At 43.5% G+C, this 14,824-nt stretch overlaps 1 protein-coding gene across 2 annotated transcripts in view; it reads left to right on the top strand.

The window, feature by feature from the left end:
* The first annotated feature begins 945 nt into the window (after nucleotides 1–945).
* ITM2B (integral membrane protein 2B) overlaps nucleotides 946–14,824 on the top strand; it is a 30,554-nt gene continuing 16,675 nt past the window's right edge. Inside the window, exon 1 of one of the 2 annotated variants that reach the window (XM_063334416.1) lies at nucleotides 946–1,203. In XM_063334416.1, coding sequence (XP_063190486.1) covers nucleotides 1,105–1,203 — 99 coding nt within the window. In that variant the 5' untranslated portion in view covers nucleotides 946–1,104. The remainder of the gene's footprint in view (nucleotides 1,204–14,824) is intronic. The other variant, XM_063334406.1, reaches the window with a different exon arrangement.

Below are 14,824 nucleotides of genomic sequence, written 5' to 3'. Positions count from 1 at the left end.
GACACAGGCACGTAGCATAAGGACAATTCAGTTGTGGTGCCATCTAATGCTTTATGGAGAAAGACCGGATTTTGCCGAAGTCAGCAGCAGAGCATCTGCTGAGCTCAAGGACTGCATTCTGCTTGCCAGGTATCTTACTAACAGACACAGAAGCATCACTGCCAAAGCTCCTGCCAGGAAATCAACTCTGCCCAGGTGAGTCACCAAAATGAAATCCTTCTCGCAGTGGACCATAACCGTCTCCGCGGCAGGACTGCCTGCACCGCAGTGTTTCACCGACGAGCATCCTGCTCGGGATGGTGCGATGGGTTCTCCACTGTGTCGGGGAGGAAGGGGGAAGGTCACCTCCGCTTTACCGGTGCCCCTCGTATCCTTCCCACAGGGTTTAACAACCGGTGGACTTCACCTTCACGCTGCCTATATACCATTTTGGGGATTTACTTCCCGACTGTTAACACCCAAACGTTTTCTTTTAATAAAAATCTAATTAAAACGGCAACCTGAGAAACGCAGACACCGCACCGGTTGAACCGAACCGCTTGTGCCCCCCCTCACCCCGGGGAAGGTGGCACCCCCATGCCGGGCCGCAACCCCACCGCAGGGTGCCAGGGCCCCGCCAGGCCTCCGACGAGCCCGGGGGGAGGCGCGGGGACGCCCCTAAGGCCTTGCAGAGGAGCCGGGCCTGGGGCTGAGGGGGACGGGCCTCCCCCGGATCTCCCCGCCGAGCCCAGGGCGGGGGCAGCGGGCCGCTGCAGGCGATGCCGCCCGAGGGGGGCACAGCCAGGCGCCGGCAGAGAGGCCGGCCCAGCGGGGCGGGCAGGGCTCAGAGGTGACCAGGCCCTCTCCCCGCACCGGGCCGGGCGGAGGGCGAGGCCCCACCGCCCCTCTTCCCGCCCGCCCCTGTCAGGCACCGCCTACCCCTCTCCCCGCCCCGCCTCTCCCCCTCCTCCTCCTCCTCCGCCGCCTGACAAGGGGACGGGGGCGGCAGTCGCGGCGAGGCGGCAGCGGGAGGGGGGAGACTAAGGCAGGAGGTAGCCCTCGTAGCTCCGCCGGTCCGGGCTGCTTCTCGTCCTTCTCCTGCGTGCGGGGCGTTGAGGTGCGGCCATGGTGAAGGTGTCGTTCAATTCGGCGTTGGCGCAGAAGGAGGCGGCGAAGAAGGAGGAGGAGAACAGCCAGGTGCTGATCCTGCCGCCGGACGCCAAGGTGGGGGACCGGGGGGCCGAGCGGCTGGAGGCCGGCCCGGCTGCGCGGCGGTGGGGGCTTGGCTGGGCTGGGTGCTGCCGGGTGGAGGGAAACACGCTGGCGACGGTTTAATTCTTTTATGTGGGGTTGGTTTTTTTTTTTTTTTTCTCCCCTTCCCCACTCCCCCGGCGATAAACGGCGGGCGGGCCAGCCGGGAAGGGTGCGCAGCGGTGTGCCCCACCGCCCCCCCCCCCCCCGCCCCTTCAGCTCACGCTTCTAAAATGGCTGACAGGAGAACGGGCTTTAAAGCTCCGCTTCTCCCTACTTTGGGGGATTTTTGTGGTGGTTTGGGTGTTGTGGTGCTTTGGCTTTTTTTTTTTTTTTTTTTTTTTTTTTAAACCCGACACCGCTTGGACCGTGTCCAGCTCGGTTTTTAAAGCGTTTTTCGTCTCCTTTGCGGCGCGGTCCCGTCCGGACCCCCGCGCGGGGGGCGGTGAGCTGAGGCGGGGGTAGGGGGAGCGAGGAGGCCGGCCCGGGAAGGGGCTGCCCTCGCCGGCCCAGCGCGGTGAGGCCGGGCACCGACCGACCGACGGCCAGCCCGGCCCGCCCCGAGGTCGGTGCGTCGCCCCTTCGTTGCGCTGGGGTCGGTCGGGGAAGTTGGGTTGTGTTTGGGGGCGGCTGGGTCGCGTCTGGTCTTCAGCAGCGCCTTTGACACCCCACGCCACCACCCCCCCCTCCTCCTCCTCCTCCTCCGGCCGCAGGGGTGAATGCGAGCTCGCAAATCCCAAAGGCTTCAGGGACAGGGAAGCTCTCGGCCCAGGATGAAGTCGGGGAGGTTTTTGGGGGGCCGTGCTTGTGTCCGCAGAGCCTGGTGGTGGTGGTGTGTTACCAGCGAACTTCGCCGTGAAACTTGGGCTGGTTTAAATAAAGGAACAAAGAGCTGCCTCCCCCCGCCCCGAAACAGCACCCGAACTCCGGTCGCCGTCCCTCCGCGCCTCCCAACAGCAACAAAGAACAGAGCAGCCACGGCTTTTAAAGTTTTTTTTGAAGCGGAAAAAAAAACAACAAACCAAACCTGCCCAGAATATAAAGGTTTTGGGGGTTGCAGTTTCTGTGCTCCCGTAATCAAAACCAGTTTTTAATTAGGAGTAGTGTAATTTGCCCTGAGCTCTCTGAAAAGAGAATGAAAACTTGAAAAATGGCCAGCCGCGCATAAACAGCGTGCTTTGCTGTTTTCATTTGCTTTCACAATCTTTTGTGCATCAGGCCTCTGAATTACCAGATTGGTTCTGCTGAAAAGATAGTGCTTTTTAATTTGCTAAGTCTTTATGAGGAAATTCTGCCTGGGAAGACAGTGCCTGTTCAATTTCTAGCATGAAGTTGTGCCCTAGTGTAGGTATTGCCATGATTTTGATGGGGCCAGGTTCTTCCCCTGCGGAACCCGCTGTCATTTCAAAACCAAGGGGGACCAGAAGATGTTTTCTTCCTGGTACAGCAAGTGGTGAAATTTCACACTTCTACTGAACGTACTGCATTTATAAAACTCGGACCAAAGTATTTAAGTCCTTAGAACAGTGTGGCACAACAAATGAGACAGTATCATTACTCAAATTGCCTGCAATTAAGGAAAATCCGTTGGGTGATCTGTGTGCATAGTTGTTCCTAGCAGGAGAGCTATTCTCCCGAAGGTAATGGATTCCCTGAGCCCAGCTTGAGCTTTGGAGTTCCTTCTTGACCCCAGGTTTGGTGATCAGTTTGACACTGAGCACGTAAGCAAGACATAAAATACAAGTTCCAGAAAAAGGGTTTTTTTCATACTACCTTGGAATCCAGATCTGCCCTGGACGATGTTTGTTCCCAGATAGACTACCAATTTGGGTTTGTCGTTCCTACTGCTAAACAAACAAGATACATCTGGCTAATTGTACACTGGGGAGCAAATACTCCTGACCCTGTCCAGGTATTGATGGAAGCCTGTTATTTGACTATGATTTCCTTAAGGCGGAGCTGTAAATTCTTGCAGCTGAGGATGAGATACAGGATCTGCCTTAACTTTGTTCAGGTCTTAGTACTGCTTCCCTTGCCTAGAAATGAGACTCACAAACATTTATTAACCAGGTCAAAAGGTGGTCTGGTCTCACTGTAGCTACTTATAAGTTCTTGCAGTGTTATCAGGGGATGAACATGCCTGAACAAGGCTTAAAACAGTCCTAAAATAGCATGCTGGGAGTGGATGCTCTGTACAGATGAAAATTCCAAAAGCAAATGAGTGCTCTTAAGGGACATCGAGCCTTTGACATTCTCCTTGACACATTTCCATCTTTCCTCAGCAGAACTGCAGACCTGTACCTACCGGTGTACAAAATTCTCTTGAATAAGCTTTTTTTGACCTTGGGTGTGTTAGAGCGTAAATAAAAGCAGATCTGAGTACAGTGGCATTACCTGTAGTTTTAGCAGAAAAGGCTATGCAATCCATGCAGGTTTAACAGTATTGAAACAAATTATGTCATGTAGCTGTAGATGTATCTGGATCTTCAAGTCTGGGAGTTTATTCTCAGATCTTGGTCAAAAAAGGGAACTGAGGGTCATTGTAAAACCTCATACCTTTGAGGTAAATGTAAGATATGCGCTTTGAACTTTACCTTCTCTAATATAAATGCATTAGACATGAATCTCCCCCCCCCCCCCCCCCCCCCCCCAAGGAACTGCTACTGCCTGTGCAGTTCTTCGGAGGAAAGGGGAAAAGTAAACCACATCTGACAAATGTATTATTCATGTCACTTCATTGCGGGAAAACCCTTAGCTTCAAGTGAGGTTTGAAGGCAATATAAGAATGTATATAGAAGAATGAATTCTCGTAGACTGAAAAAAAGGTCACATCTCCAAAACAGCATATATGGGACATTTGTTTTCCCCTCTCTGGTATCTTTATGGACATTGTTTCTATAGGATAATAAAAAGATCTGGATCACAAGTGTAAACATGGAAAATATTACAACATTTAATGAAGCTTTCTGTTATGAACAAAGTCCTGGAAGGCGTTCTGGACTTGAAGTAAATGGAAACGCTTAAGAATGAAAGAGGATCAGCAGAATTGCTTATTCAGAATTTTATTATCAAGAAATTCCAAAGATTTGAGCAAGACATATTAGTAAACCAGTTGATATTATATAAGCCAAACCCTCTGAAATGTCCAGAAAATAAAGATTCGTGGGTGTGCTCTTGGACTAGTTCTTTCACAGTCTTGTTCTACTTCTTTTCCCGGTGCGGTGTCATGAAGACGGCCACTCCGTCTGCCCTTGCAGGATTGCTCTAAAGTAGACAGTCTTCCTAGGGCTTATTAAAGAACGTTTGCACACAAAATGTGCTGATGGTGTGGCATAGAAATACTCTGGTCTCACCAAAATTTGCCCAGTAACCTCTGATGCAGACACTAATAGAGAATTAAATGGGGAAGGAAGGAGAGGAAGACGTGAGAAGAGTAGGGGATGCATCACGGGAACAACAGCTCAAAGCTTTTGCAGAAGGCAATGGTCTTATGCATTGGAGGATGCTACTTAAAAGGAGTTTAAAAAATCAAGAGTGCTAATCCTGTCTCTGCATAAATCACCTGTCAGTATTACTGTGTGTTGTGAAAGTGGCTCCATGCTTACTGTAGGCAACCATTACAACTCTGCTGCTAATGTTGGGATGGTAACTTCTGTGCCATCATTCTTGGCCAAAATACAGAATACTCTTAGTGAAGGTTCTCAGGCCGCATTTAATTTTCCACTTTGCTCATTGTCAGTACAATAGGGTATTTTATGACCCAGTTTCCCAACAAACAAACAGTGTGTGGTATTTTAACATTTCTTCCTACAATAGATCTTTGGAGAGCCAAAGTGAGCATAGTTGAAGTCTTCAGAGTTTGCAGAGTCGGTTCAGTACATTAAGTCCTCCCCAAAACTCTCTGCGCATTCAGTAACGAGTAACTCTAAGGCAGTCGCTCCCTTCTGCCAGGATAGGTGGTAACCTTTTATTTTTCTTTTTTCTTTTTTCTTTTTTTTTTTTTCCCCCTTGGGGCATTCAGTTCAGCACATCTTTACCAAATACAGCCTTGTGGGCGTAAGCTGTGGGTTCAAACATAGGAATCATAGGTGACCTTTGGATAGCTGTATCTGCAGAGAGATTTCAATGTGAAAGTGTAAATGTTAAGAATTTTAAAAGCAGCAGCTTTCTGCGTTTATTCCTTATGAGAACATTAAAACATCTGCACTCTAATTTTTTTTTTTCAGTTTAGCTTAATCTTTTCTAAAGCATACTAAAATAGGCCCTTTTAACACAAAGTAAGAGGGTCTACGTGGGAAATACTGTTGAGTAACCAATGAGCACTATTTTCCCATGTAAAAAACCCTTAGATTTTGTATAATTGATATTGTTTCTGAGATAAAGGTATTAGCTTTACAGTTGCTATACCCTATGTTTGTGTAAATATATATATAAATACTATGTAACATATATTTCTATGCTATATATCTGTTAGTATCCACTGTATATAAATAGACACTTGATTATTTTTTTGCTGTCAGGAAAGCAGGTTTTCCCGCTTTATGGGACATGCCTGTAGGTGGGCGTCTTGGGGTTGTTTTGTTTGGTTTTTGTTTCTTTTTTCTTGGAGGAGCTTCTTTATTCCCTTTATTGCCTTCCTCCAGCCAAGTTTTCTATAGGCCTTTCACCAGTCACCACTGGGGAAAGAGCAGACTTTGTATTTTTCTATATTTTCCATGATGCAACTAGGTCATTAAACCAACCAGCTTCTGCTGTCTGTCAGAACATTCTGGATTAAGACATGATTATTTAAAAGAGGACCAGAAGTAAAAAAAATCCTAGCAAACTGAATTCTCTCCCCCTTTTCCTCCTTGACTTCACAAAGGTTTTAATGAAAAACCACCAAACCTCAGATGAAAACCCTTCAGTTTCAGGCACAAAGGGTACACAGAATTCTGTTACTTATTTGGGTTTATGGGTACCTGCAAGGATAAATTCAGGGAAATTAAGTTTAGGTAAACAAAATTTGTGGCAGGGGTTGTTCACGAGCAACGCTTCCCAAGAAAAGAAGTCTTGTGGCTGATGTCGTCCGCTGCATCCTTTTTAGATGGTGAATCTGTGCTACTGGTTAAGTAGTGCAGCTTCCTGAAAATAAGATCACTGTGCTCTTGAGATGTTTGGCTCCTAAAGCTGTTCCGTAGAGGTTGCCAGCAATGGAGAGAACAATACTAAAAAAAATATATATTAAAAAAAAAAAAAATCTTAAAGTTTGTGGTGCTGGTCTGAAAATCTCTCACTGTTTTGAAGTGAGCTTAGAAATTTGGAATCAGAGGTTAGAAAGTTCGAAAAGTGATATGGAAGAGCTTGTGTCATCCCCATCCCCCCAGCGATGGAAACGAACCTGTGGGCCAGAGGGGTTCTGTCAGTGGTCCATATCTCGCTTCCTTTTCTGTTTCTCGTCACTTCCCGACCTGAATAACAAATACAAAGATTTGGTTTGGAAATGCAACTGTTTCCCAGAAGAATGGTATTTAACATTTCAAACAGGATGTACTCTACTAGACCTCTGTAATAACTGCTTCGTCAGTTGTTTGTATCATTTATGTTTTTGTCTGTCTGAGCAAGAGCTGATATCCGTACGTATCATTACGGCTTATATGAATTCAGTGCGGGGATGAGCATAGACACAATGCAGATACTTTACGCACCTGTAAATAGTTTCTCTTTTCAGGTGAACAAATTTATACCTGTCTGAGGCCCCTCGCCCTACAAATGCATTTGCAGAATGTTTTTTTTTGCTTAACATTGTCACATGGCAAAGTCTGTAATTAGGTGAATCTTTACACAGCGCAATGTCTAAAAAAAACTATCCTGTGCTCTAATACATTGTTACAGATAATGCCATAAATACTTCTCATATGTTCACTCTTGTCTTTCTGTGCTGCAATATTATTTTCTTTCTGATAAGCTGCAAAAAATTAGTTTGGATGTTAACATTGCATAGTGGTGTGAAAAATACCACTTAAACAGAGGCTGTTGGAACGAAAAGTTCTGTTCAGTGGGAAAAGCTGAAGTTAAATTAGTTCATTTCTGAAGATGAAATGCTGAACTTCCCTGTAAAAACAAACACTTGAAAGAAAATGTTCTTGGAATCAACAGTATTTTCAAGGGAAATGGTTTAGGCTCCTTCCATTATAATATTTATTCCAACATATGAATGTGTATTTCAAGAAGAGTTTAATTTCAAAATATAAGGTGTATATATGTTTTTTTTTTTCCTGTTAAGTATTTTAATGAAATGTTTACAGTTGCAAATGTAGTCTAACAGTTGTATTCCTATAGACTCAAATAAATCAATTTTCCTCGTTATTTGCGTGGTGCTTTCCATTTTTTCTCTTATTAGCAATTTAATAAATTTTGATGCTCGTGGTCATTTGAGAGGGGGCTGTAAGAATGGTAAGCATACTTACCTCCAGTAGTATTTTCAACTAACTCTTCTGCAGTTGTGATTTTGGAATATTTGTCAGCATTATCCATATTTTCTATCCAGTAGCCACTAACTACAGGCACTAAATAGCTTACACACAAAGAAAATAGTTCTCTCTATGACTGTCGGGAAATATCTTCAAAAGCAAATACTGCATTTTTAAGTCCTAGTCATTTTCAATGTGCTTTATTCTGTGCTTCCAAAAACATTGTGACGTATTTCAAACATAAGAACTACAGCTGGGATAAGTAATGGTGCATTCTGTTAGCTATTGCATGGATTCCTTTTTTTGTTTGTTTGTTTTATTTTGTTCCCTCCCCCTTGACAAAGGTTAGCATTATCTGCTTTTAGTCTCCTGATCCATATGAATAATACAACGTTCATTTTCTTACTATTCATGTACTGCTTTTTATCCTCAGTGGAAATTACTTTGAATCTACAGATGAAAAGCATGCTAATTTATGAAACTCAGATATCTGTCCTAATTTTACAGATGTGGTAAAACGAAGGAATGAGATAATTAATAAGATTGAGCTCTGCAATGAAGTCAGGAATGGTTTTCCAGCAGACATCACGTGGCCTAGGGTTTGGACCACAATGGACATATAGAGAGACTCCAACTCCAGCACCTATCTGAGTGATCGATGCGGCATCTACAAGCAAGGGTCCTTTGTGCAACAGCCTTAAAAATTTACCATGAAAAAAACAGCGAAGTAATATTTGTCCAACAGTTATTATAGACATCATGGAAAAAATAAGTTATTTTGTTTGCCCTTTCCAAATAGTGCCAGTGTGTGTGTCTATACAAATATTTTTATAAAGTTTATGTATTATTAAATATATGGTATATATTATTTTTTGTATATATACACACATAAAAATAAAACCCACAGGCATTTTAAGAGCAGAGTTCCTTGAATGCAAATCCTTGGATAATTTGTGGTTGTCTTCCTCCTAGGGTTCAGTAAAGTCCTGACTCTGATGGCAGCTTCCTGCTGTTTTGAGGGTAGAATGAGACGGTGGAATGACTCTGGAAGAAGAGTAGGCTGGGGACATCATATGGGGAGGAGGCACTGATCTCTGGGGTGGATTGCTGAATCATGAAGGTCTACTTATTTATTTATTTTAGAAGACACAGCCCATATAGAAACCCCTTGCATTTACACATTTGAAAATGCAGTGCTCTTTACAGGGCAGGAAGCTGGATGTGGCTTTTTGAGGCCGCTGTGCGGTGTGGTCAGTGTGTTGTCTTGCTTAAGGTTTGCAGTTTTGGGAAGTTTTCTTGTTGCTTGATAGGGTGTTTGAACATCGGCCAGCATCTGTATTTCTGCAGGGTGTGATGCAGCCAGGTGCTGGGTGCTGCCAGTGTGTGCACCACTTCAGGCTGGGAATAATTACAGTGAAGCCCTTCAGATTGTTACAACAGTTTCTTCTAGAAACGGGGCGTAATTAAATGTAAGCCTTTCAAGGTCAGCTCTTCTGTGCTGTTACTCCTAAGTGCTACAATTAAATGCTATTCTGTATTTGCCATGTTGAATGGCTTCCACTCGGAGAACTCCGCTTGCTGCACGGGTACCGCGCATCTTAATTCACTAATGTGTATGAGCAAGGTATGGTTTTTTGAGGACAAGGCTGCCATTCAGAGGGACCCCAGCAGGCTACAGTAATGGGCTGAACAGAACCTCATGAGTTTCAGAAATAACAAATGCAAAGTCCTGTACATGGAACAGACTCATTCCTCCATCAGGATGGGCTGGGGACCGCCTGGCTGGGAAGCTGATCTGCTTGAGAAGGACTCAAGCCTTCTGGTGGACAGTCAGCTGTGCACGAGTCACTGTCATCGCTGAAGGCTGAGAGCTTTCCGATCCAAAAAAAGACATCAAAGACATCGACAGACTGGTGCGAGTCCAGCAGCGGCCACCTCAATGGTTGGAGGCTGGAGCATGTACCCTGTGAGGAGTGGCCAAGGGAGGGGTGCTTGCTCAGCCTGGAGATGAGGTGGCTGTGGGAAGACTTCACAGCAGCCTCCCAGCACCTGGGGAGGTGAATGAAAAGGCAGTGGGCATAAATTGAAAAAGCAGAGCTTCCAACTGGGTATAGGCAAAGTGTTTTTCGGCGGCAGGAGAACTGAATGCTGAGCAGGTTGCCCAGAGAAGCTTTGAAGTCAGAGTCCTTGGAGGTTCTCAAAACCTCACTGGACAAGAGCCCTGAGCAATGTTGACAGGTTTCAGAGTCCACTCTCCTTTTGAGCCAAGAGGCTGGACTCAAGACCTCCCGAGTGATTTCTGCGATGCTAGATTCTACTTTTGAGAGAAACTGAGACATGGTGTTTGTAACTTGCTTGAGATGACACACCATCTGTGGCTCAACTGGGAATAGAGTTATTAAATTCTGAGGCTCAGTGGTGCATATGTGCATGCTAATGAGATCTCTTGGGTGAAAGAGCCATCACCGCTTGGGAAAATAGCCTTGAGAGAAATCTAGGTTAAATCCACATAGCGTTCCATCACACTAATGTCTGAGATTCAGGCAGTCGTAGGAAAAAAGCAGAGAAATTTCAGACATAAGAAGCGAGCAGGATAAGGAAGAGACAGGAACTGGAACAATCAAGGTCAAAAAGATAATTCAGTATTGATCTATTTTAAGTGGAATAGGAACCTTCTCAGTTCCTGTTTTCAAACACTGAGCTAATAATTCAGGTTAAAGTCAAGAGAAATACTGCATTTGAAGTTATAGATTTATTTAGTGTAGTTTTTGTAAGTATGGTAGAATGCAAGTTAATTTTAAGTCAAAGAATATGGGTGGGGAAAGGGATTTATTTTGTCAATGTGTAAAAATGAAGCATTTCTAAAAATTGGACAGTTAAATGCCATGTTTGACATGCTGTCACCGTAAAGGGTGTAGTGATTTTGTTTTCTGAAGGCAAAATGTATTCTGAAGAATGTGCCATATAACCTCTCAGACTTGGGGTTTCTTGTTTAAAAGAAATAAATATCCCTCGGGCACCTCTTGCCAGATATCTGTGCAAGCTTTTGTCTGCGTGTTTTGGTCTATGACATGCAAACTGTTCCACCAGAACACTTTTTGTTTCTTAATAGGTGTGGAACGCACAACAAATTTCCATCATTCTAATTTATGAAAATGTATAGGTAACTTCATCAACATTTATACAGCATATAAAAAAAACTGGCTTTCACCACCTCTTCACTAACAAAGCTTATGAAAACTTTTTTATTCAGTCCCATGGCAATTGTAGATCTCTGTGGCTGTCAGTGGCACAAGAACTTTTGAATTCAACAACCAGACATTTAAAGGCAACGCGTTTTCCAAGTGTTGTAGGTTTTGTTGAAGTTTCATGTTGGGGGCAAGGGGAGGAGGAAGAAGGCAGGAGAACTGTAAAGCCCCAAAGCAAAGGAAATGAATGATATGGGGAGCTTTATTACTTGTCTAGCACAGACCCAGCGCTCCTGGATTTGTTTTTTATCTATTTTTTGTTAAATGAAGCAAGTGATTAAGGTTATTTATTAATCCTCTCCCTGTATAGTATTAGTGTTGCTTAAAGACTGTAGATGTGTTATCACAGAATGGCTGAAGTTGGAAGGGACCTCTGGAGGTCATCTGGGCCAAGCCCTTGCTCACTAGAGCCGGTTGCCCAGGACCATGTCCAGATGGCTTTTGAATATCTCCAAGGATGGAGACTCCACGACCTCCCTGGGCAACCTGCATCAGCGCTCAGTCACCCTCACACTAAAAAAGTATTTCCTGATGTTCAGAAGGAATATGAGGTGATATTATGATCCTGTTTGCTAAAAATTCCTTGTTGCTGTACTAGGAGTGTTGGTTTAATGTTGGTTGGTGGGGCAGGCTAAAAATGTAGCACTTCCGTGGCCGTAGCCCAGCTCCTCTTCCTGAGACTGTAGCACGCTGATGTGGTGAATGGTTTGTCTTGTAGCATTAATGAAGGGAGGGAATGGAAATAAGGTTTGCCCAGTACTCTGCATGTGGCACAGACTGGAGAACTCTGCTTTGGGATGGGGAAAGATACAGGGGGCATAGACACAGGATAAGAAGGAAATTATGGGAGGACTTGAAACCACTGGGTTTGGTGGTGAGAGCAGGGAGTTGGGCGATCTTGGAACTGGACAGAGAAAAGTGGAAAAATTGGGAGAACACAGTTTGAAGAAAACGGAGTAAAATATAGTGCGTGGTTAGTTGTACAATTGCTGTAGACAGCCTGGGATGAAGATATAGCTGAAAGGTGTACGTGTGAATCACCTGAACGAAGTCCTTGCCTGGTCTACCAAGACAAAACTTTCAGACCATTTAAATGAGTGTGGTTGGGGTTGTGTGTGTTGTTTTTGTTTTTTTTTTTCCTCTTTCTAGGCCTTGTAAGAACTAAAGCCAACAATAAAAATAACCACTCTTAACAATACTGCTCCCAAATTTAATCAAAACAGCAGACTAAATAGTTACAGGCTTCTTCCACTTTACCTGTCCTCTTTGATTGTTGGCTGCTATCAAGTTTTGTAATCTCTTATCTCAGAAGTTGAAGGCAGTGTTTAGGTAAATCAGGATTACTCACATCAGTTAAGAATTGCAGGATTACTCTTCCAAGACAGCTTCTTTTATTGTCCCTCTATCACGTAGCTCTGGGTGAACTGCTGATTCACATCCTTTACGTTCACGTTACAGTTGTAATACTCCTTGACTTCCTGCAGAGAAATTGAACTCTTCATGTTCCACCATGTTTCTCTCTAGTTTTATTTCCCGCTCCCCTTTTCTTGCCTGTTTTCCAATTTGTTTTTGTTCTTCCTTCACCTTCGTCTTTCCCAATACATGCAGCTTCCTTCCTATCCACCAGCACCGATTCCCTTTTTAAGATGATCTTGAGATGGCAGCTTATATTAATGTTTTTATTCCATGATGGTTATGACATTTGAACCATGAAATAAGTCATTTGGCAGACACCTAATTTTTTTAATAAAACACCCCCACTATTTGGTGAAAGATAGCGTTCAACTAATAGAAAAATGATCTTGTGCTTTGAACTTTGGAAATCTCTTGGAATGTATTTTCTTCTCGCTGGTTGATGTCCTAGTGCTTTACAACAGAATTTGTATTTACAATGTTATTCTACAGGACATATACAGATATTAGAAATACAGGAAGAGGTTAATAGTACTAACTGCCTCATAGATAATTCTAATTAATTAATCCCCTTAGTTATCCAGGCTGGGTGACTGCAACAAGCAACACCAGAACTAAGGTTTGGTTTTCATGCTATTCTTCAGGCAGAGAGCCTTTGGCCAGATGGACAAGTCCCTGTCCATCTTGACAGAAGAGGAACTGGCAGTGCTGCCGCAGAGGGGTTGCAGTGTTCAGATATCAACTGCGCATAAACAACCCTAGCTTCTTTTCAGGCTTCATCATCCGCGTAGAAAGAATACGTCACTCCTTGTGATAAGCGAGCGATCTCTGAGGCATTTATTGTCTATAGAGTCTGTTTTTCCAACTGGCAAGTTAAAAGGTCATTGTACTTAAAATTTAAATTTAATTTTATTAGGAAGCATAAAATTGCGGCTTGAGAGGCGGATCAGCATGACGGCCTTCCAGATTCGCAGCATCTGCCAAGTGAGGAGTCTTGCAAAAAAGCCTGCCTTAATTTCCCATCTGCAACAAGTAATAAATAGAATACCAAGCTTGGAGCAGTCTTCAGGCAGGAATACCATGGGAGGAATGCAGAGCTCTTTCTAAATTGAGTTCATTTAAAATTGACTGTCTTTTGGGGAGGATTTTCTACAGATGTCAGATTTACAAGTCAGAGCAGGCAAGCCTGACCAACAGAGTTCTGTTTATTCAGCCGCCGGTCAGTATTTTATTTCAAGACTTTTTAGCCTCCCTCATTAAAAAACACTTTCAGGGAGTCATTAACTTCTCTTTTCCCCATTCCACTCATTAAAGCTGCAGTTGGTCAATATTTGCCTTTAGGAAGCTGAGAGGCCCCACTGCATTCTGTCCATCCGTCTGAGCTGACTGGCACGCAAAGGACCTCGGAAGGAAACTGTTCTGAACGGCTTCTAGATAATTTTACTCACATAAATTGTAAGCTTTTATATGTGTGTCTGTGTGTGTATATATATATATATATATGTAAAAATAAAAGATGTTATTCTCAGATGCATAATTATGGACAGTTTGTGTATTATGCTGCAGACATTTTTAGTAATATTTGTTATACTCAGTAATACTCTGCATCTGTTTTCTCTGCGGATCAAAGGCTGCGTGTCAGTTCTGAAAGAGATTTCCCCCTCCCAAAATTATTTTTATTGCTGTGGTATCTGTTTTTAAATTTGGGACAGTATCTTTTGCATAGGTGCACAACTGTCATACAGTATTCTGGAGTCTCCACAGCATATCCAAGCACATCCATTGTATCTGGTTTAGGTGGATTCTTACCCAATTGTTTCATATGATTTTTTTTTTTTTTTTAATCGTATAACTGATGTGTCCTTAATTTCTGTAATGGAACAAGGTCTGATAATCTTCTCACCCATTTTAATATGAACTAGACATACGCCTTGTAACTTTTTAGACTGCTTTACTTTCATAATGTTAAAGCAATTATATTCCACTATGTACAAAAAGCCACAAGGGGAAAATCTAAGTAATTACCAAGTCTAATTATACACATTTGTGGCTCAGTATTGAAGTTTCTTAGAATAATTTTGTGATGTTACCCCAAACATGAATTTGGTGCTTCTGAAATTCAGCATTTATTTAAAGAGGAAAAAAAAAAAAAAGTAAAATTAAAATTTAACTGAAAAGAGCAAGAGAATTTATGGCCGGTAGCCATTAATTAACTGCTAATGTTTGCAGCTTTAGAGGTTATTAACTTTTTTTTTTTCTTTCAGTCCAGTCCACTCCAGAACACTTAATGCTAATTGTCGTAAATACGTTCTTGTGAAGATCTCTCTTTCTCTGTAATTGAGAGGTGCTTTGGTAAATAGTGGTATCATTTGGTAAATCGTGGTGTCATTTGTTCGTCTCCGAAGTGTTTGAGGGTCCCAGTACCAAGACCAAGTGCAGCTCTACCTGAGCTGCTGTGGTCACTGACGAAGGGGGCTTTAC

Source organism: Chroicocephalus ridibundus, chromosome 1 (genome assembly GCF_963924245.1).
Source record: "Chroicocephalus ridibundus chromosome 1, bChrRid1.1, whole genome shotgun sequence".
Taxonomy (NCBI): domain Eukaryota; kingdom Metazoa; phylum Chordata; class Aves; order Charadriiformes; family Laridae; genus Chroicocephalus; species Chroicocephalus ridibundus.
Note: the sequence above shows the minus strand (reverse complement) of the source record. Positions and strands in the feature narration are given on the sequence as shown.